The 22,777-nt window shown below is 39.7% G+C and overlaps 2 protein-coding genes across 8 annotated transcripts in view; both read left to right on the plus strand.

Moving 5' to 3' along the window:
* Positions 1-17,860, plus strand: part of PSAT1 (phospholipid sterol acyl transferase 1) — a 78,059-nt gene extending 60,199 nt beyond the window's left edge. Inside the window, exons 10-17 of one of the 3 annotated variants that reach the window (XM_089136212.1) lie at positions 1,547-1,598; positions 1,732-1,803; positions 5,825-5,993; positions 8,187-8,291; positions 8,359-8,443; positions 8,556-8,649; positions 16,175-16,234; positions 16,344-17,860. In XM_089136212.1, the coding sequence (XP_088992338.1) occupies positions 1,547-1,598; positions 1,732-1,803; positions 5,825-5,993; positions 8,187-8,291; positions 8,359-8,443; positions 8,556-8,637 (565 nt within the window). In that variant the 3' untranslated portion in view covers positions 8,638-8,649; positions 16,175-16,234; positions 16,344-17,860. Of the gene's footprint in view, positions 1-1,546; positions 1,599-1,731; positions 1,804-5,824; positions 5,994-8,186; positions 8,292-8,358; positions 8,444-8,555; positions 8,650-16,160; positions 16,235-16,343 lie in introns of all 3 variants that reach the window. The other 2 variants (XM_089136213.1, XM_089136211.1) reach the window with 2 other exon arrangements.
* Positions 17,861-18,429: 569 nt separating this feature from the next.
* PRPL28 (Ribosomal L28 family) lies at positions 18,430-22,521 on the plus strand. 5 transcript variants are annotated; one of them, XR_016170341.1, is made up of 4 exons: positions 18,430-18,752; positions 18,853-19,100; positions 20,677-20,745; positions 20,912-22,252. XR_016170341.1 is itself a non-coding variant. In XM_089138035.1 (3 exons), exons 1-2 carry the CDS (start codon positions 18,521-18,523, stop codon positions 19,083-19,085), a joined length of 465 nt encoding a protein of 154 aa, XP_088994161.1. In that variant the 5' UTR covers positions 18,430-18,520; the 3' UTR covers positions 19,086-19,100; positions 22,455-22,521. The 5 variants fall into 5 exon arrangements, 4 of the variants coding, with proteins under 4 accessions (XP_088994161.1, XP_088994162.1, XP_088994163.1 ...); XM_089138035.1 differs by lacking the exons at positions 20,677-20,745; positions 20,912-22,252 and adding an exon at positions 22,455-22,521; XM_089138036.1 differs by lacking the exons at positions 20,677-20,745; positions 20,912-22,252 and adding an exon at positions 22,399-22,503.
* The last annotated feature ends 256 nt before the right edge of the window (positions 22,522-22,777 follow it).

The raw sequence follows: 22,777 nt of genomic DNA on the forward strand, positions 1-22,777 counted from the left end.
ATCGGAGATCGGATTATTTGCAGTGCTAATTCATCGGAGATTGAAAGAATCTCAAGAAGATAATCGAAATTGACGCAGATCCTCTTTGGACTTGAAAGAGACGATTCTTAGGTCAAGAATAGAACAAGAGCTCTGCAAAGACCTATTCAAATCGTCCAAGCGAGCAGAGGTTCTTCAGAAAATATGTGCAACGCACGCCAGAAATAGAAGAGACGATCCAGCTAAGGATTAGCGATCTTGACGATCCCAAGCAACCGCGGTGAAATTGAAGGCACAAGATCATTAGATGATAAAGATCTACCGAAGACATAGGTCGAGTACAAGATCCATCAACATATCCCATAAGATCGTATCCACGAAGCAGAGGAACAAATTGAGTTTTCCACAAAAGAAAATTGGTAGAGGTAAGCTTGATAGGAAGAACAGCAGCAACATTTAACGAGATTAGAGAAGTTGCCGGTGCCGATGAAGATGATGGAACATCGAACGACGGTGGCAAGCGAATTCCTCGTACCATGACCAAACCAAAAACCCTTTCTCAAACCCGTTTTAGAACTCCAGAGAAAGAAAGGCTCGATACCATGATAGTAAATGTATTTCTCACATACCTTTATTAGAAGTAGTATTAGTGTATTTATACAAACTAACATGTAACTAACTAACTAACTACTAGTAGATATACTACTCTCAACACCTGCCATTAGGAAATCATAGTTAAGTGCTAATGTAAGGAAGTTAAATATTTCAAAAGGACAAGAATAACCTTGAAGGAAAAACCCAACTCAACTCGTTTTTTTAATCTCCCTTAACGCCCATGATGACTTCCTTTTCTAATCATAAATCCTCATAAATTTTGGGAGATATGCATCATGGATGGAGTTTTTAAACTTAGGATGTGAGGGTAATATTGGAAATGGATAAGTAAAAACTAATTCAAACTAACAATGTTAGTATTGGGGGGTCTGTCTGACAAATCGAATACCTCAGGGAGTGGCATTAATATTTGGGGGTAACAAAGGGGGTGGCGCTGAAAATTTCCCATTTTAATAAGTAGGTTCTGTTAAGCTCCCAAGTTCAGCTTAACGGTGGCAGAACAGCAACACAGAAATAATAATAATAATAATAAGCTTTATTGATTACCAAAGTGAAGAAACACAAATACTCAAAGACACAACCAGCAGTATGTACTCCAACGGCTACCCGAAAGCAGCAGCTCTACCCCCTGTTTCCCTTGACAATAATCAATAATCCTCACTTACTACCCTACCCTAATGTTAATAGTAAATAGTTTCCTAAATTAATCCCTTAACAGAATCCCCCATATTCATTCTTATTTAGCAACCCCTGTCCCAGATCTAATTCCCTTCGTTAATTGTCGCACATCAGATCCCAAGGTCCTTTTTCTTTCTTTGCGAGTATATGCTCGCTACTATTCAAGAGGCCTATCAGGTTCAAATTTCTAACGTTGGATGAGATTTAAATAATACATCTTAGACAGTTTGAACACCAAGTCTCTAACATGGGTGTGTTTTTTTATTCTTATCAGGTCAGGGAATCTAGTAAACGGAAATCCTGGATATGCCAGTGGAGATGATACGGTATGCTCAGGAAATAGTTCATGCAATGTTGTCTTTATGTAAAGGATGCTTTTCACATGCCTGGTTTTTCTTCTAGCTCTTAACTTTCTATATTCGTGTCCATTATGTTTTCAAAGGTGAAGTGTCTTTGCAGGTACCATACCATTCCCTCTCATTCTGCAAAACATGGCTAGGATCTAAAGTGAATATAACAAGGGCTCCACAGGTAACCTTTCTAAACTAGAGAATAATTATAAATCATCAATAGGACACTTGCATACATAACCGGATGGTTTGAAATGAAATGAAAATTCAAGGGAGGTACTTGATAGATTTGAACATAGACATTCTTGAAAGCTTCAGGTTTTAGATATTGGCTGATTATGATATAGAAATTGGTTTGTGCACAGAATACTGTGCTTCTGCTATTCTTGAATTTCACATGTTACTCTGTCAGGTTGACAGCAGTCCAATCATCAATCAAGCAAGCTTGATGCACAATGCCAGATGCATATTTAGATTGAGAAAGAATGATGTAATCCCAGAATTAGGGTTCACTTTCAAGACCTTGTATACAAGTTGCAGCAGCAAATTGGAACATTTAGGGTTTCGGCTAGGGCTGGTAGTTGGTCTAGGGTTGCTGATTTGGTAGTTTAGGGATACTAATAAGGGTTTATTTAGGGCTAAGATAGGCCTGGGAAGTTGGGGCAGAAATAGATAAGTTTCAGAAAAATCTGGAAATTCAAATTTTTTTGCTACTTTCTATGAAGAAGATGAGTTGCAGAAAATTTTCAGATTAGGGGTTAATGGTTTAAAAGGGCTGATGGCTTGGGGAATGTAATCCTAAGCTTGATGTGATTCTAGAAAAGGGTTTTGGGAGTCTAAGGGGCTTGGGAATTAGGGTTTTCAATGGACTATTACTGCTGCTTGCACAGAAACAAGGGAAGGAAGGGGAAGGCTTGCAAACTCAAGGGAATGACCTAGGACGTAGGGAAAAGTGAGGGGGAGATGTGGGGGTGATTTGCAATTGGCAGGGGAGTGGTTATAAGGTCTGAAACTAAGGGGGAGTGGAAGGGCTGGGGGAGGGACTTAATCCTTACTTGGTAGATGATGAACTGCAGGAGCTTCAGTTGAATGCTGAAAACTGTGAATGAATGTCTTGAAAGTAGAAAAAACAAAACACCAAGCAAGCTGCAGGTTCTCCTCCCAAGATCCCCAAGACTTTACCCGTCTGTTTTCTCAAATCTCTTTTTCATTCAATCAACTCTGAAAAAAACTTACACTAGAAAGGCTATTTATAGCTTGAATAAAAGCTCAGACTCCTACTGGGTTACCCTGACTGCTAGTGCCCTGCCACAACTTGAATTGGACACTGACAAGCTATCTAATTACTGTGCAATCTCAGACCTTGGATCTAGGATCACACTTAAGTTACCTAATACTAATTATATAACAAACAGACTGGACTGCAAAAGGAAATAAAAGTTTTCTAATTAAGTTATCCTTAAAATAGGACTTCTTAAAAGGAAACACTGCTTTACAACTCTCTGACTCTCTTCAAAATAAACTAAAATACTGGACTTTGGTCTTCAATATAGCTCAATCCAGGGGTAGGAATTGACTATTCTACCCTTGGGATGGATTCAGCCTCCCTGGCTCACAGTTGGGCTTGGGCCCATTTCGTTTGGGGGGGGGGGTCCAACCCTAGATACATCAAAGAAGAAAGACCTTAGGAGAGGAATCCATTTCAATACCAAAGAAATAACATAGGGGCTTTAAATATTTCATAGCAAATGCACCCCCACAGTTGCTGTTCAATCTTCTTTATGCCTGAACATTCCAGGTCTGGTAACAATTATATCATCAACATATAATAATAACAAACTAGGCCCTCTAGGAACAGAATAAACAAGGAGAGCATGGTCACATGGGTTGGATGTGAAGCCAATCTGAAGCACAGATGAAATTGGAGACGCTCAAACCAACCCGACAAGCTTGTTGGAAGCCATAAGAGCATGTGGCAGCTTTTACGGAGATGGACAGATGCATGACTGAGGTTAGGGAGACGTGGCATATAACCTATTCAGTCAGATGCCCATTAAGGAGGGCATTCTTGACCCTATTTAAAAAGAGAGGCCATTTGTGAAATAGAGAGCAGATGTGCAAACAATTGTCATCTTTGCAGTAGGATCAAAGTCTCTTCATGCCTATACTCCTGAAAAGCCCCTGGCAATGTGGGACGCTTTAAAGTGCTGACAGAGCCATCAAAATTGATTTTAATCCTGAAAACCAACTTGCAGCCGATGGTATTCTATCCTTAGGCATTGGAACTATGTTCCAGTTACGAGTCTGATTAATAAAGTGCAGTTAACCCACCCTGGATTTCCTTCAAACAGTAAGTTGCATGAAAGTAGTGAATAGCTGGAAGGAAGATTGATAAGAATGAGAGTAACAAGTACCACTAAAACCAAATCAAAGAGGTGGGTGATGAGTGTAAGATGGTACCTTCTATCAGATGAAGCAGGATCAACTACCACAGCATGCAGATTGGGACCAGGTGCCTCCAAGACAGAGATGCAGTCCTACAGGAATAATTGTGAAGAAAAGAAGGCATGAGAGAGGAACTAGGTGCAACTGTGTAAGCAGAATTTAGGTTAGGTGCATTATAGTGGAGGTATATTTGACAGCAGCAGCATTGGAAGGGATCAATATGAACAGGTCCCTTCTTGAGCTACCTGAGAAGGAATAGTGTTGCAGGACTTTGTTCAAGACTCCAGATGCACGCTTCACTTCAACCATCCTACGTTAATCTTTGGGAAACATCATCTTATGTCACCTATTTGCAATTAACCCTAAATATCTAAAATTTCCACTTTGCATAATCTCTCTTTCGTCAATCCATGCCATGTTAATATCAGTCATAGTTTTACTATAATTACACATCATATACTTTGTTTTCATTCTACTTAAAAACTTGTTGTTTCTAAGGTTGATCTCCGTTTTTTGGGCGTTAATTCCTTCTTTAAAAATGCGATCATCAACAAGGAGCAGATATTGCAGGACCTTGTCTTGATTCTTGATTGCTTTTGGTTAGGCCATCTGTGATAAGCGCAAAAAGATAGGGGTTTAGAGCTAATCCCTGATGTAACCCAATTGTCCTTGAGAATTCCTTGCTCTGACCTTGATGGTTTGAAATCTAGTGGAATTTTGTAGTGCAATTTTGGCAAAAAAAAAAAATTTGCGAGATTTTTTATGTTTCTAGGTCACTGAAACGAAACATTCCTGCAAGATGAAATTGTCTGGATGACCGGAATTTCGACGAAATTTTGGGTATTTCAGTCCAAAATCTCAAAAACTTGGAAATTTTGGTTGAAACCCCAGGAACTTATGAATCTCTAATACTAAATAATAATGATTCACTTCATTACTTGTTCAAGACTTTAAATTGCTTATTCTTTATGCTCTCGAGTACTTAACCAATGTATAAGGAGTCAACAGTACACTCATACACTGTCAATCAAGGGTGAATACATAACACTTATTCCAGTAACTGTTTTTGCAATATGATCATTCAAATGCGTGAATATAGCTTAAAATAGGGTTTCCATGAATGTGAATTTATACTTCAAGAATGATTAGATGTTTGAAATACATTCAGATTTGACCGCATACACGCAAACAAGAGTGCAAATCCAAAAGACTATTGTGAGTTGTCTTTTAACCAAGCTAACCATGGATATGTGTTTATAAGCCCTAAAATAGGTTGTCCAAAAAGAACCAAACCCACAGCATAATACCCACAGAAACCTGGCAGAATTTGTACCAGGCTTGCCAGGTTTCAGCATGATCTCATCGAAATCTCAAGATGTCAGTCGTCTCAAGGTGGCAGAAACCTCAAGACAGAACAAAATCTTAAACCTTGCTGATCTCCGAAGATCCCACACTAGTCGCCATGCCTTCATACATGTCTCAATTACATCCACATATTTACATGGACACCTCTCTATGCACTAGAACATTGATTAAATCCATAGGGACTTGTTCATGGGATTCTCAAGGTAAATAAAAGACCAAATGGAGATTCTTCTTGTTATGTTATTGTTCTAAAAAAGTAACTGCATATTATATTGTAAAATCACTTGTAGAAGTCCAAATTTCTCCTTTGTAATTTAGACTTCTGGCAGGAAGTGTGGATTCATTGTAATAGAATTCAGCCTTTTCCTTTATTTATTTCTGAAAATTTGCAGTCAGAGCATGATGGGTCTGATGTACAAGTGCACCTGAATGTAGAGCATGATCATGATGCGGATGTAGTTCCAAACATGACAAGGGCTCCTCGGGTTAAGTATGTAACCTATTATGAAGATTCTGAAAGTACTCCAGGAAAGAGGACAGCAGTTTGGGAGATTGATAAAGGTATGGTGACAATAATCTATTTTTACTTGAGAGAGTGCATGAAAAACTGGAGTGCTTCCACATCAAAAGTCTGTCTCTTTATATGCTCACTCTTTATGTCCAAGCAGTAGGCATAAACGTCATTCATGATATAATAGGTTCCTTTAATATTGATTGGCACTCAATTCATTACAAGAGTGAGTGAAAATGTGACTGCTATTAGCCATCTGGCAAAGCTTCTCCAGTTCAGAAGTTTAATATAGTGGTAACCGGTGGGACTTTATGGCAACTTCCAGTCTTTTTTTATTTCTTTATTTTTTATTATTATTTTTTTAATTTGTGTTGCACTATTCCTTTTCTGTGGGCATTGTGGACATTTTCTTGGTCCATGCATGTTAGATTAAATGAGAAGAATAATAAATACTCTCAGATGGAAAGAAACAATTCGGGAGTAAATGAGCCAAAGAAAATCCTCCCCACCTTAAAAACTCTGCTTGAGCTTACCCTCGTAATTTAGAACTAGGTTCAACAACAATTTTCAGCCTACAAAGAATGAAATTAAACTCAAAGCCCTATGAACATTCAAGCTACTGGCTTTAATTAGGAGAGAAGAATGTTGTCTAGGTCTAGAAGATAGTTGCAATGAAAGTGAAAACTGGGATGTTTGGTAAATAAGATTGATTAGGTTATAAAGTGAGGTGTCTGTCAGGTTGACTCATGGTTTTATAGCTGGTAAGTGGTTCTGCTGTCGAAGAACAGAAAATTGAGAGTAAGAATCTAACTTTTTTAAGGCTTGGTTTTTAAAGTAGTTATTCTAGGTCATGAAGGGAGCAGGTTTATTGGAGGTTTTTACCAGCAGTAATAAGGACATCACTCAAGAATTGTGCAGAGAAAGATGCAGAAATGGGGGTGCTCTAGTAAGTGGTATCCCAACTAGGAAACACTAACGGATAGGTAACAGATATATCTATATCCGGAAAGGAAAGAAATTGCAGGCAGTAATGTGCAATGATGCCGGACTTGGTAGACGATACAGGGCAAGGTTATGATGATCAAGGGGTTGGGAGGTGCATGGCAGTGGTGCGATGATGAAGGGATCTCAAGATGCAGGGACTGGTGTTGCTGCGGCTGCAGAGGAGATGATTGTACTGGAAGACTGCCACCAGAAGAATTGAGACACTTTTGGGGCTAGATGGAAAGAAAAGAAGGATGCAGAAGTAGGGGTGCTCTGGTAAGTGGTATCCCAACTAGGAAGGGACTAACAGATGGGGAGTACTCCAACAAGAGACATTCAGACCAGAAGAAGGAATAGCAGGGGTGGGAGAAGTAGCAGGGTTCATGGTGAAGGGCATTGGGGCTCGCCATCACAATTGAGGGTGCATCGGCAGGTGAAAGTGCATATCAATAATGGGGCAAGGGGCTGTAGAAGTTAATTGTAGAGAGAAGATGATCACTGTCAGATTATCAGAGAATCTGGAGATCAGCTATGAATCTATTGTATCATGTAGGGAAGATGAAAATATAGATAGAAGATCAAAGTACATCCTGATTCAGAGTGTGATCTCCTTGATTGATTCATCCAAAAAGAGACTATATTTATAGGTAAGCTGTACATTTAGAAGTAGAATGCCCTTATACTGGAGAATATAAAATACAGAAAATTTACAAAACTAACTCTCATATTTACGGTTGAATCCCATCAATCTGTTAAGGGATATTTTCTTCCCTCCAGACACCCATATCTAATGAAGCCGATATCGCTAGAAGTAATTCCAAATTTGTCCTATATGAATCACAATAAATGGTTACAGGCGGCAGATCAGATTCTCCAACATAGACCACATCAAATTTGCATTTTTTGCTGAAGCTTCATATTTTTTTAATACAACATTGGCATCCATGTAATCAACCCTAGAGCCATATTTCAACGAAGCCAATATTGCCAGAGGTAATTTGTTCTATATGAATCACAGTAAAGGGTTATTGGTTGCATGATAAGATGCTCCAACATTAAGTTTGCATTTTTGCTCCAGTTTCATGTACTTCGAAATTCTACAGACTCTAGGTCCTCTTAAGGGGCAATTTGTATTCCAACACAAACATTGGTTTCGATGTATTCTGCCAATTAAGAAGTACAAAGTGTTCTTTTTTCTGTTTTGATTTCTTGCTCATACATTAGGAGTTACACACTTAAGTTGCATTACTTTCCTGTAGCAAGTCACAGACACATTGTCCGAACTCCAGTTTTAATGCGAGAGTTGTGGCTCCAGATGTGGCATGACATTCATGCTGATGCTGAATCAAAATTTGTAACAAAAGGTGAATGGATTTTTATTATTTGTATCCCCTTTAACTTTCTTTCGTAAGTCTAATAGATCTTGAACAGCTAAACGTGGACCTTTGAGGGATGAGGATTGTTACTGGGATTATGGAAAAGCTCGGTGTGCCTGGCCTGACTATTGTGAATATAGGTGTTTTGCTTTCCAGTTTCCAGTTTTTATTTTATTTATTTATTTCATTTTATTTTATCTTTAAATCTAAGAAATCAGAGAACCATTTCTCACTGACTAGATGGTGGTCCAGGTATAATTTTGGTGATGTCCACTTTGGACAGAGTTGCAGGTTAAAGAATTCTTCATTTGATATCCTTTTCCATTATCTATAGATCATTAGGTAGGTATGTCTCTCTGTTTTTGTTTCCTTCCCCCACCCCCACCCCTTTCTTTTTTCATGTCTCTCCTTTACCCGTATCAGTCTTTCAGGTGGTAATCACCCCATGTATGCACTGGGAAAATAGATGATAAATTTATGTAGTCAAATTCAGTCATCATGAATGGGCATCAAATATATATACATATATATAGTACTGAACTACTGATTGCAGAGAATGGGAGTAAACCATGAATAAAGAGGGCAACTTGATTAAGAGATACAAAAGTGAGATGTGAAGATTGTATTATAAGCCTACACAAGTGACCAGGGAGTAATGTTCCAATTTATCGAGTGTCTCCAAAGAGATGTAACCAGGGAGTAATGGGTAAAGCACTACATGATAGTTGGGCAGTAGCTTATTAGAGTTCATGTAATGTAGGGGTAGTTCAGGACTAGTCATTTGACTAGCTGCCTTATTATATCATGTTATTTTTTTCCCACCTTTTTACCTCCCTAGGGAGTTGTATGCAATTTCTCCTTCAACACACGACATTCTACCCATTTCTTGTGGGGCGGAGAAGAAGAATGAGCCCCTTTCTTGGAAGCCTCCTTAGGTATCATAAAAATATAACAAGCCAACTCCTAGTGAATTGGCCAATAAATGATACAAGTAAAACTAAATCTTAGGTTTTGTAACCACAGAAAAATAAGTTTCCCAACTGATCTCCTTGAAAGTCAGGTCTAGCAACAGTTAGGGCCTGTTTGGTTACATGAATCTAGAGATTTCAAATCTCTAGATTCATGAATCTGAGAATTATACCCGTTTGGTTGTAAAAATCTAGAGATTCACCTTTTTACACTAAAAACATGAATCTGTAGATTTATGGGTAAGGGGTGAAATCCAGAGATTTCAAAAAACCTATACATTTGCACATTCACAAAAATCACGTCGATCAAATAGTTTTTTAGGATGAATCCACAGATTCCATTCCACAACCAAACATCTAATTTTATAAATTATAACTCCATAGATTTGAAATCTCTAGATTTTTGAAATCTTTAGACTCATATAACCAAACAGGCCCTTAGACAAGCTTCCTAACCAATCTCTTGTACTTGTGTGGATTTGTTGGATTATCAACTGGTTTACAAACAAGCATGATGTAAACCCAGATTTAGGGCTAGGAGTATTTTGGAGTTTCCCTAAATCTAAGGGCTTCCCAGGAATTCCAGGAAAGAGGAGGGCTGATTCAGTGTGTTTAGGGTGTTCTATAGCTCCGAAAAACCCTGCTGTAACATTAGTTCAGATGTGAACTTTAACTAAAATTCAAAGCTAGGGTTTGGAGGGAATTTTGGCTAGGGCAGCAAGAGGGGAACTGGCTTGCTGTTCTGCAGTTTCAGAACTGATGATCTTGCATTTCTGCAACTTCAGAACTTGATTCTTGGACTTGATAAAGGTCTGAATTGTATGAGTTTTCAGAAGCTTTAAAAAAAATTGCAGAAATTAGGGAAGAAGATTAAGTACAGATGAAATTAAGAGTAGGAATGGGGTTAGGGGTGGTTTGCGATCCAAAATAGAGGGGAAAGGGAGGCAAGGGGTGGGGGTTAAGGTTGTAACTGGAAAAGGGGTTTTCTGTTGCCGCAGGGGAGAAGATACCAGGGGGGAAGGGAGTGGGGAACCGTAGGGTGGGGGATCTTGGGGAGGGCCTAATGGGGTTGTAGGAGGGTAGGGAGGGGCTGAGGGAGACATAGGGGGCTAGAAATGCTGCTGCAAAGGTGCAGCAGCAATGGCCGGGGGGGGGGGATGTTGCGCAAGAGAGAGGAGGGACAGGGGTGGTCTTGCGTGAGAGGTAAGAGGCGGGGGAAGGGGTGGGGGATTCTATACTTACTTGATTAGAGCTGGAAACTTTGAAACTTGAAGAAGAAGAACCGAACTTGAGCAGATTTTACTCAAGGTCCCTCTCAACTGGGAACCCTGATCCTCTAACTCAATCAACTTTAATTATCATCAAAACTGAAAAATTACTTAGAATGCTTGGCTATTTATAGCCTTTAAAGACTTCAAACCTATGTGGGAATCCTTAATAGACAAGGATCCCACCACTTGACCTAAACCCCTGGATTGGAATCTCTAATTCAAAACACATGCTAAACTTAGACTTTAAGTTAACTTAAATAAGCACATGCTGAATTTTCTTTTAATAAGAACTCTTTAAACACATGTGCCAATTTAAGATAACTTCCTTTTGGCTTGTCCCGTGGCATCCGTTGGGCATTCTCTTTTCCCTTTCTGGCCCCCGAGCAGTCTATGATTCTCATATCCCGAAAACCATCCTTTTGTCCGCCTTCATTTCCAATGGCTCCTGGTCCTTTGCTCCCCTCCCCATTTTTACATAGGTTTAAGACTCCCTTCCCACCATCTTGGGCTCCCCCAGTGACATTACCATTTGGCTTCCCTCCACTACCAAAACATTTTCCACCTCTTTAGCTTGGAACCTCCTCTATGCCCATAACCCTAAACCCCCCTGGCCTCCCCTGGTTTGGTTTAAAAGACACATTCCCCGTCACTCCCTTACCCTTTAGAGGGCCCCCAACCATGCCCTCCCCACCCAATCCTTCCTTATTTGCCGCCACAGCCCTGTTAGCCCAAACTGCATCCTTTGCTGGGATAGTTCGGAGGACCTAAACCATCTTTTCTTTTCTTGCCCTTTTTCTAGATCTATCTAGGAAAAAGCCCTATCCTTCATTTGGCCCCGTTCGAGGCTATCTTTTGGCTTTGCTAGTGAGTGGTCTTGGATTCTGAGGAACTTTACAAGCTCTACTATTTGTGATCAGGTTGGTAAGCTGATGTTCTGTGCCTCTGTCCATCATCTTTGGTGGGAGCAGAACCTTCGGAGATGGACTTCCAAATCCCACTCGAAAGATATGATATGGAATGCCATCTATTTTGATGTTTCTTCTAGACTTGTTGCCTCTCCCCATCCCCTGATAGATGATACCCCAAAGAATAGGCTCATTGTTGTATCGTGGGGTCTTAACCTTTCTTTTCGGTCTTCCTCCTAAAGACCGTTGTTGTATGTTCCTTTCTATTTAATATATTATTTATTCATCCAAAAAAAAAAAAATGATAACTAAGGACTCAACAAAACAACTTTCAATCAAAACAAAACCCTTAAGACCAATCCAACCACAACTCAACTTAGTATTTAAACTCAAGTAAAATTCTGAATTAATTTGGAAATAATTCTAGAATTAAAAGGGAGCAAAAATGCCCAAATGGCCCCCTAATAAGGGTGTGTGTGGATCATCTCCCCTGATAAGGAGCACAGAGTGCTCTCCCAATGGCGTTACAACCATAAATTATATGGGGCCTACAAGTAAAAAAAAAAACCCTATCACCCTAACCCTGTGGGTCTCCCTGTAATTCGTGGTCAACAGCCGTCAAGGGAGCATGGAGTGCTCCCCATCAAGGGAGACGATCCGGACTCTAATAAGGGGTTGGCCATGTTAGGGTGGCTTCTTGGAGCCTTCCAAGGCCCCACTTAGGGTTTCGGCCCGGGGTCCTTGTGTTCACACCAAAGCATACCACAGTCAAGCAGTTCCCTTTATGGTTCAATAGTACTTTAATTCCAAGGAAAATGTTGACGGAACAAGTCTTTCATAAAAAAATGCTGATGTAGAAAAGATGTTACCTCTGCAATACTAGGTGCATCATCACTAGGTGCAATGATCTAATTGACATAAGCAACCAACACAACCATCTAAGAGGCCTGGCAGTAACATTCTCCTCAAGGGCTGAATAATTCTGAAAAAGTATTCTTCGCTGATCTCCCTCAGGTTGAGGTTGCTGCCACTTTAAAGAATAGCGGTGAGGAAAAGTCAGTAGCTGCTTATCTCCCTGAAAAATCTAAAGAAATTTAGGGCAGAAGGATTGTCTTTGAGATTTTTCACATTTTCATGCTAGAGTTGGGGGGGGGGGGAACCCCTTCAGTGTATTCACCCCCTATAGTGAGAGTGCTAGTATGAAGCATTACTTTGAAGCAATTTTAAAATAATGATAGTGTGATAAGAACCTACGAATCAAATGCAAAACTGATATTATTTAATTGATAGAATAACGATGAACAATGATAAACTGGTTACAATGGTGCCAGTCACCCCCACAGCACATTGCTGCCCCTCAGCCTACAACTGCCCAAACACTCACATAAATAATCCCTAACTACTACTCACATCTTACCCCTATTTATAACCTCTAATCAACCCTAATCTCCTCAAATCTCTCTTATTTAGTAGTAAATATTTTGCTATATTCTGCAATTCATTCACAATATTCTTCCTGTCCCCAAATCCCTCTTATTCAGTAGTAAATATTCTGCAATATTTTGCAAATCATTCGCTATTCAGCGACCTCCTTTTCAAGACCAGATTTGATTGCTTTCTCTATTCAGCAACCTCCTTCTCAGGACCATATCTGATTGCCTTCCTTAGCCGTTGTTCGCCAAATCCAGCTTTCTTCTTGTGCTTGCGAGATACACACGAGATATGAGGGGCTTATCATAGTGCTTGAGTGTTGATGACATGTGAAGAAGCTGGAATGCACTAGCATTCCCCGACACCCCAATACAAGTATACAACTAGAGAGTGAACAGTATTTCACCAAACTCTGAACTAGTGCCAGAAATTCCCCTGGTCTGGAGGGATCTTGATCCCTTACACTGAACATAGAGCAAGAGATCAGAATAACATTGTGAAAAGAATACACTTGGTAGCAATCAAGTGTATTCTAAACCAGAAATAGCATTGTGTAGCTTGCATACTCATATTTGTATTCCCCACTTGAGCAGCATGGTAACATATCATGGAGGTCAACCATAATCCATCTACATCTCCTCGTGCAGTTCATCATACAAAATGCATTCTTGACATCCAACTAATAAAGAAGCCAGTCAAGATTGACAGCTAATGATATATAAGAAACAGACCAAATTGAGTGGCCAACCACTGAAAAGGTCTCCAAATAATCACACCGTGCATATGATTATTACCCTTCATAACCAAATGGACCTTAAGCTGTTCAACTGAACCATCTAAGTTTTTTTGTACTCCCAAGTGTAACATCACAAAAGATACTTTCCCAAAGGTTTATTTACTTTCCTAGGATGAGATAAAGCCTCATGATGATGGAATGGGGTTGGTAGATAATGACAAGGCAAGGAAGAAGATGGAAGGTGAGATATAGAAAAAAAAAATTGTTCAATACTCTGGGCAGATTTCAAGTACAAGAACAGATATCTTTATGAGGAGGCCATTGGTAAGTAAGTCAGTAGGAACTTTAGCTTAAGGAACAAACTGAGTGGTGCGCTGTGAAGTAGTGGTAAATGGCCTTGTTTTCCAATGCCACTGTGGTGGTGTAGTAGATGAAGCACCAAGAGCTGGCATAGGTGGTGGCATGGTGCACAGGTACTACAAGATCAAGAGTCAAGCTAGACTTGTGGATTAAATTTGAAGTATGCTAAAAAAATGCAACATCGTTTAAAGACAAGTCATTTATTAGCCAGGTGATATGTCACCAACAGAAGGCACAAATAGGACAACCAACAAAGAGGACAGCTGACGTGGAGGAGGTGGTTAGGAGCTATAGGCAGTAGCGGGAGGCTCACTTGAGGTGGGAAGTGGCTGTAAGTAGCTTTTCTTACTGATGGCAATCTTCGCCTCTTGCAACCGCGCCAGCCCCACAGCTTGGGCCTTATCAACTAGTATAAATGCCATAACTTCATTGCATATATCCATCCTCAGACCAGAGATAAAACAGCTTACTAAGAAAGCAGAGGGAAGGCCAGTTATTCGGTTTGCCAAAGCCTCGAATCGTGATTGCTATTCTGCCACAGTAGAGGTCTGCATAAGCTTTGCCAACATAGCTTGGTGGTCTTCATACGCTGTCAAGCCAAACCTTGTGTCGATTGCCTTGGTAAACACCTGCCAGCTGGGTAACTGTTGCTTCCTGTACATCCACTGAAACCATGGATTGCAGGCCCATCCATGTGAAAAGACAAAATCAGGAGATGTTGTTTGTCCAGTGTCATGTCGTGGTCAAAGAACCTTTCAGCCTTAAAGATCCATCTGAGGGGGTCTTCTCCACTGAAATGGGGAAACTTGAGCCCCACAGTGCATGTCTGAATTGTTGTGGGTAGCCCTGCACCAGAGAATCTGGACAGACTGGTCAATGGGGTTTGCTCTGGGGTACTGGCAAGCCTGAGCACCTGCTCAATTCTTCCTTCCATTGCCAACAACCTTGTCACCAGCTTTGTGAGAGTATCCTGCTGCTCGGTGACAGTAGTCTGCAACGCCGATGGCTTCTCGCTGTGCTCTGCCAAAGTCACACCCAGCTGCTTCATGATTTCGTCCAGCTGGCAACACCATGCATCCTCAGCCTATCCGGCAGGTTGGACCAGTGTTACGGTGGTGCCATAAGAATCATCTTAGAACAGAGAGGAGGAAGAAGACAGAGAAGTAGTTAGGGATAAATTTCTTCTTGATTTCTCATTTATTCCCCTATTCTCCTTTTATATACTGGATCTCCAGACCACTACAATACGATTCCCTCCCCTGCACCTAATGACTGATGGACGCAGATCCCTATGGAATTCCCTCCTTTACGTGCTTTCATTCCTTCTGCCTCATTCGTTAAGTGTGCCTCCTGGTTCCTGCCATCTCAAGTAAGCCTCTGCTACTGCCTACACCTCCACATCCGCTGTCCCTTTTGTCCTACTTGTGCCTTCTGTTAGTGATGTTTCACCAGTTCATGATATTTATGCCTTTTTGGTTCTTAAATAACCAAGAAAACTGCATTTTACTGCCTTAGAGACAAATATCTATTTATTTGTTCTAAATGTGGGCAAAGAAAATGCAGCCAGAAACCTTGGGTGGCAATGAAGACAAGGGCAACTTTGTAAGTACAATGGAAAATGTTGAAGACTCCCTTGAACAACACACAGCATCCTTTTGTTCAAATAAAATACCATGAGAATAGCACCTGACAAAAAAAAAACGTTTTGGAACATAAGAACATATCCATGTGTATCATGAGAGACCTGCAATCTCCATAAAGTGTTTGTTTTTTCGTTTTGGAACCTGATTTTGTTGAAGAGCGTAAGAGCAACTCACTTGATGAATAATGACAATAGTGGAACAAAAAGTAAATATTTCATGCTGAGTGTATCCAAGTGCTTTATCAGAATGAAGACACTAATACAAAATGTCAAATTGGATCTTTTTCTCATCATAAAAATCTTGAAAAATATACAAAAACTATGAATAATCTTTTTGAGTTATTCGTATTACAAGATAATGATGCTTCTAACCAAATTCGTTTAACAGAATATGTTAGCTTTTAATGTACCATTGTCTGCTTTGCTTGCCTCAAGTTTACTGTTCTTAGTTGCTTTTCCCATGTATGCTGCTCTCTCTTTTTTTTCTTTTTCCCCACTTCCCACTCAATCAACTTCATTTCATGTCGGAATTGTTTATTTCCAGTTTACTCTTTTCAGATATGTTTGGCGAATCAAAGTCCTAGTCAATTCTGTAGGGGCATGAATCAGAGGCTCCCTGTAAGATAAATATTGAATCTCAACCTTGATCTAACTTGCAGTAAGAGATTGATTAAGGCATTTATCACCATCTTGACCCTGGTCGGGGCTCTCCATGGCTCTTTTTCAGGGATCTCAGATGCAAAGTAGTATCAAAATCTGACCTCTGGTGTTTGGCACCCTTACATGTTGCTTTCTAAGGCCGATGGAGCAATGTCTGACAATTTTTGCCCTCCACTGATCCACAACATCGACCTTGAAAGATTTACAGCATCTACAGGAAAAGTGAAAGAGGATAGCCTCTTAGTGTTCATAAAATGTTACTTAGCACAACCGATAGAAGCTAGATGTTGCTTCCCCAATTTTGTTTGTTCATTACCTCAAAAAAATGTGCAATGGGGAAGGTAGTTTTCACATTTAGATTACCTTGTGTTGTAAAACTTCTACTTTGTAATATTTGAAAATGTAGAATATACTCAGTCAAGAAACAGTTTTGAAGGTCTACTTATCCTCTCTGTTTTTCCATTTGTACATTTTTTTGTGAGAAACAATAATGAATGTTTACTTCTTCAGGTGTTACTCCTCATTTTTCATTTTTGGCAAAATTCTACATTCTTGAGTAATTTATAGTTAGTGACGACAGGGCTCTGCCCAACGGTGAAGATTTCTTCGACTGCAACCTAGCTATTGTGTTTTGATAAAGAAGGTAAGAAACCTAGCTATTGTGGGTTTGACTCAAGAAGCAGTCTCTTAGCGAGATGGGGTTAGCAGTTAGTACCATGTGCATTATGAGCCTATTGAACTAGGCTATACCTGTTTTCAAGAGTAAAATTCTGTTTTCTAAAATCTCTTCAGCCAATGACCATCAGTGCACTTGGATGAAACTCTGGGAATGGTGAAACAACATTCTGAACTTCAATGGAGAACTGAAGGTAGGAAGAGAAGGGAAAAGATTTCTAGGCAATGAACTCTGAGGAAACTCTCCTACTGTCAATCCTTTCCTGAATAAATTTTGGATCATCTCACAGAAAAACATTTCTCCAATTATAGTTCTCCAACAAAGATAGGAAGACTTGCGCAAGTTAATTTGACTTTTTGGATCTTTTATACATTTATATGATAGAATTAAATCTCTATTGCAAACCAAGGCATCATGGAGCTAAGGAATATCCAGAATTTTGAATGAGCAGGTTTGATATCTCGTGCCAAGTGTAAAAATCTTGCTGGAAAGGCCATTGAACTAGGGGGAAAACCTCAACAAGAGTTCAGGCTTTTGGGGTTAAACACAAGATCGTTCATTTCATAAGCTTTAGCACCTCAGCCCCTTTATTCATAGTTGGGAAGTGAAATTGATCCCAGGCTTGCAACAGATTGTGCTAGAGGAGGAGAACCATTCTTGGAGACAATGAAGGACAACTAGCTTCCAAACTTAGTGGCCCTTGTCAACAACTTTGTTGACAATTGAGAGGATATCCGGTAACATACAAGCACTAGAAGCATCAAATGAACCTCCTGAGTGGCTGAAATGTCCATGTCACATATCAGCACAGGTTGATTTGTGATTATCTCACATTACCCAAACACCTTAAAGACGGCCTTCTGAGACATGGAGTCAAAGCACGCGGCGTGATCATCATCAAAGTCAGTCATAGCAAGACGGAGGTTTGAATCCAAGAGACTTTCTTGGACTTATTGTCCCTACATAGGAGCCTACCACCACTGTGCAACTGACACATTCATACACTCCTTGTGATTTATAAGATAAATTTCAAGTGATATAAACTTAATAGCTTAGAAGCTCAAGAGTGTTTATGTAATTTGCTCTAAATATAAATATGAAAGGGTGTCAAATTGGAACTTGAAGCACTTGAAGCTAAAACTAAATTCGAATTTGAAAGAACCCTAACCGTATTTGAGTAGTGAATTTAAGAACCATAGGATATGGTCTGAATCTGGTTAACATTAACACTCTTTGTAAGAATGTTACAATGGGGTGTGGATCATCTCTCACGGGGAGCACTCTGTGTTCTCTCGACGGCGTTACAAGTATAAATTATGTGGGGCCCACAAGTAAAAAATAAATCCTCAACTCTGTGAAGCCCCCGGGTAATTTGTGGTCAATAGCCGTCAGGAGAAGAGTGCTATAAAAAAAACGCTCCTTGTAAGACCGAACCAAATGTCCGGTTCGGAGGGATTTATACTCTTCCGGTCTATGCTTGCAGAGTTATCCATCCAAAGTTATCCTAAATCTGTGGGATAGCAGAGAAGAGGAGGAGATAGTGTAAATTTTGAATTGCGAGAGCGAGAATGGCAATGGTAATGGCAGCGGCAGGGTTGGTGTTAGGTTACTCTTCTTCACTGTACAACGAGGCTCCGCAGAGATGTTTTTTCCAGAAGAAGAATAGGAAACTGGAGACGGAGGAGTTGGGATTTGTAACGTCGCAGTTGAGTGGCCTCAAAATCTCATACCCTTCAACCACAGTTCATTCCGTCAAACCCGTCTCGGCTCCTTTCTCTCCTATCCTCCAACCAGTTGCTCGTAAGTTCTCTGCATTTGCCTCTTCTGGATTTCTTCTCCAAATATTTAGATAGATTCATCGTATTAATGCCTTCTAGTTTGAATTTGGGTTTTCCTTCAGGTAGAGTTTGCCCGTTTACTGGGAAGAAATCGAATACAAAAAATTTAGTCTCCTTCTCAAATCACAAAACTAAGAAGTTGCAGTTTGTTAACTTACAATACAAACGGGTCTGGTGGGAAACAGGAAAGCGCTTTCTCAAACTTCGCTTGTCGACTAAGGCGTTAAAAACTATTGAGAAAAATGGCCTTGATGCTGTTGCTAAGAAAGCTGGGATCGATTTGCGGAAACTCTGAACTCACCTACCAGTTGTAAGTTTTAGCTCTCTACTGTATTAATTTAATTAACGTTTGAGTGGGCTTTCGGAAGGAAACCAAGAACAAAGTTTCTTCTAATTTCTATATTTGGATGGTCATTACAAGATTCTGTCGTCTCGTTGTTCAGTTGAAAGCAATCAGGAGGTCTTGATCCATAGTATTCGCTTCATAACCGAACTGCATAAAGGCAACATGATGCTGGTTTGAATTAGGCCAGAAATACTTCGATTGCCTAAAAGTTGGTAAAAGGATTGGGATGAGACTTCTGAGTTCCAATTAATAAGTCTATTTGTCGAGCATCTAATTTAACAGGCAAGAAATTTTACCCCCAAAAAAAAATTTAACAGGCAAGAAATGCATCCGGAGTTCCATGGAAAAGCAGAAATGTTGTTAGCCCCTAGATATATTTGTGATTACATGGAAAAGTGGGGATGTTGAAAGCCCCAAAATATATTTGGACTGTGACAGCTGCTGAGACTCGACTAGAAACTAGTATAAGAATCTGGAAGGTGAGGAGGATACTCTTGCGGTCTTTCTGACAGTCTGACTCGACTGTAAGTTCAAAAATAGCTACTGTAGAGAAATGCCTGTATGTGCAACTATGAATTTAAACTACACTAGCCTTTTGATTTCTCTAGTGTTCTCCCCTTGGAAGCAGATCAGATGGAATAGTCTCCTCGTCTAGGCTGTTATATTAGGTCCCTGTTGTGGAACATACTTTGCTTTGATACTGAAAACCAAGGTCACAAGAAACAGGACTACAAACTACTAAACTTCAACAGATTCACAGTAACTTGGTTAAAACCACATGAAAATAGCAGTTAAGCCATTTGGGTGAAGCTGGGTATTCATGATCCTCCCCTAGTTCAAACACAAATTGTGACACTCATCCTAGTACTACTCTTTTACCTTTCTCCTCTTCTTTTTTTTTTTCGTTAACATCCTAGTAACAGTCTGACCACATACAAAGTTTTGACAACCATGTGTTCCATTCCTTAATTGCGATTGGTAATCTAGGCTCTTCTGGCCTTTTGAGTTTTTCTTTCTCCCTGTGTGTGTGTGTGTATGCTGTACCAAAGATATTGACTTTCCTTTTTGAGTACCAAACATACTAATGCCTCTTTATTCTGTCAGACGTTTGAATTGCATTCCTATCTCAAGATGTCCAACACCAGATTTCAATGTTATGAGACCATTGGTGTTTTCTGAAACATGTATCAAGTTGCCTTCAAACCAATCTTCTGGCTTGGTTGAATTGTGACAAGTTGCACAAATATTCATAATGTAAACACAAATGCAACTTCTCTCAAATAATACCTGAAGATTATGGTCTTCCATTTTTGACCTGCCTCCTTATACTATCCTCTAAATAGCATTTAAAGTAAAACCAAAATTGATCCAGGCTCCAATTGGCATATAATATGCAAAAGCTTGTGATAGGCTAGAATTGGAGCATTTGAATGCAATTTTAAGATTCATAGGTTTCTGTATACATTGATGTGATGCAGTGTGTTAGTTACTCATTGTGTTCCTGTCAAGTTGAAGGTATCAGTTTTTTATTTTAAACCAGATATTGTGTTTCTCAAGGCTGTCTTCTGAGTCCTCATTTTTTCATTACTGTGATGAAAGGATTATTGAGGTTAGTAAATGCATATTGTGGTCTTAATTTGATAAAAATAAGTAGATCTGCTCCTAAGATTTCAGATCTTTGATTGCCAATGACACATTCATCTGTTGTAGAACTAATGGGACTGACATATGTACTACTCAAGGTCCTCTATTTATTCCTGTTTTTCCATGTGCAGTGAGTCAAGTTTTTAAAAAGTGGTGTATTTTCTAACATTATATCAGTTGAAGCTCAAAATTTGGATTTTAGATACTGGTTATTCACAGGATTGATTATGACTCTATCTTCTTATGTACTTCGTCTTCCCTCGAGCTCATACAAGATTGAGGAAGTTTGTAATAGATAAGGTAGGAGAAGACTTGGTAGTTGGAAAGTTCATTTTGTATCCCAATCACGGAGGCCAGTTTTGATAAAAATCAGTCTTAATTCTGTCTCAACATACTGGACAACTTTTTTTTGGATTCCTAGTTGTGTTTGTCAAAAATTGGATTTTACTAATGCTAAATTCTGGAAAGGACCGACTAATGGATCTTCAATTTGTCCTCTGGGAGATTGCTTGTAAGTCTATGGTTCCAGTCTTCATTTATGCATAATATACCTTTACTTTTTAAACTGACATGGAGAGTACTGTTCAATTTATCAACAATGTCATTATAATCTTGGTATCATAGCAATGATGTCTTATTTCTTCCTTCCACAATGCAAAAAGAGGATCTGTTGTCAGGAATTGAAAATTATACTTCTGTTCCAGAAATTAGTGTGCTTTAAAGTTGTGAATGAGAAATTGGGAATAGTATTAATATATGGAAGGAACCTTGGGTCCTAATCCTCATTTTTCTGTATCAGAGATTGGCTACCAGATTTTTACTCATGCTTTTGTATGGGAATTGTGTGATGTGGACTTGAATACTTCTTTGGTTCAAATATTCCACCCCCCCCCCCCCTCATCTTTTTTCCTCTAGATCTTGTCAAGAATCCTACTGCAGTTACATTGCATAGTTGGACTCACACTGATGCCTGGTTTCACTCATTGGCAAAATCTGGAATTCTTGGCAAATCAGTTAGCTGCCTTTTATTTGTTGCATTGTCTTCAGGGGTTTCTTAACCGTGTACTGGTCAAACTTTTTGTAAAACAATAAAAACTTGAGCTACACCTTGAAGTTCTAATTTATTGATTTCTGAGGATAAATTGCTAGTTAATTTCTGTTGATCCATATTCTGTGTTAGATAAAACAAGAAAAAAAAATGTCATTTTTTCTTTCATGTGATTTCTCAAAGAGGTTTTGGGTGGCTGTTCCAATGACTTGCAAATAGATGCCTTTCAGTCATCATCTTTGCTATCTTTTTTTCCTTTTGTAGGAAATCTTTTGTGTACTTAGTTGAATTGTTTCTCTTGTTGGTGAAGCATACTTTAGTTTGCTCGTCTTTAATGGCTCTGTTTTCTGGAGAAGTAACCCCAACCTCACGCCATTAGTATCAAATTTATCAGTGACTTTGGAATTCCTGTTGACCCCCCACTCCTTAGATGAGCAGAATGGACCCCAGAAGCATTCCTCAAGGCCAGACAGCTTACCATGAGATTCCAGTTGTGGGTTGTCCTGTTTTTGTTTGTAATGGGTATTTTGATTCCAAAAACGGTATTTAATTCAAAATTTTTTGATACAGGAAGGGCATGTGTTGCTCTATAATCCTTACTTTGGTTTCTGACTTTGGTACTGCAGTATACTGCAGTGACTTTGGCCAGGGCTTAGCATATGCACAGGCAGCCAGCAGTTCATGGTAGGAAAACCAGCGAAATAAGGAAGAAGGTCAATGATGGGAGAGGCGCGGGGGGGGGGGGTAATTGGGCCCGCCAAAGGCCCCCCCCCCCCCCCCCCCCTTAATCTCCATGTGTGGGAACATGTTTAGATTCTTCGTTGCGGGGCCGGCGGGGCTTGGCTTTCGGTGGCGGCCGTCTCCCGCAAAGGAATTTTTCCTTAGACTTGGATTTCTGTAATCTTATTCTTCTTCAGCTAAACCTTTTACTGGATCTTGAGAAATATAA

Source organism: Hakea prostrata, chromosome 10 (genome assembly GCF_041222555.1).
Source record: "Hakea prostrata isolate BN-2017 chromosome 10, UWA_Hpros_2, whole genome shotgun sequence".
NCBI lineage: Eukaryota > Viridiplantae > Streptophyta > Magnoliopsida > Proteales > Proteaceae > Hakea > Hakea prostrata.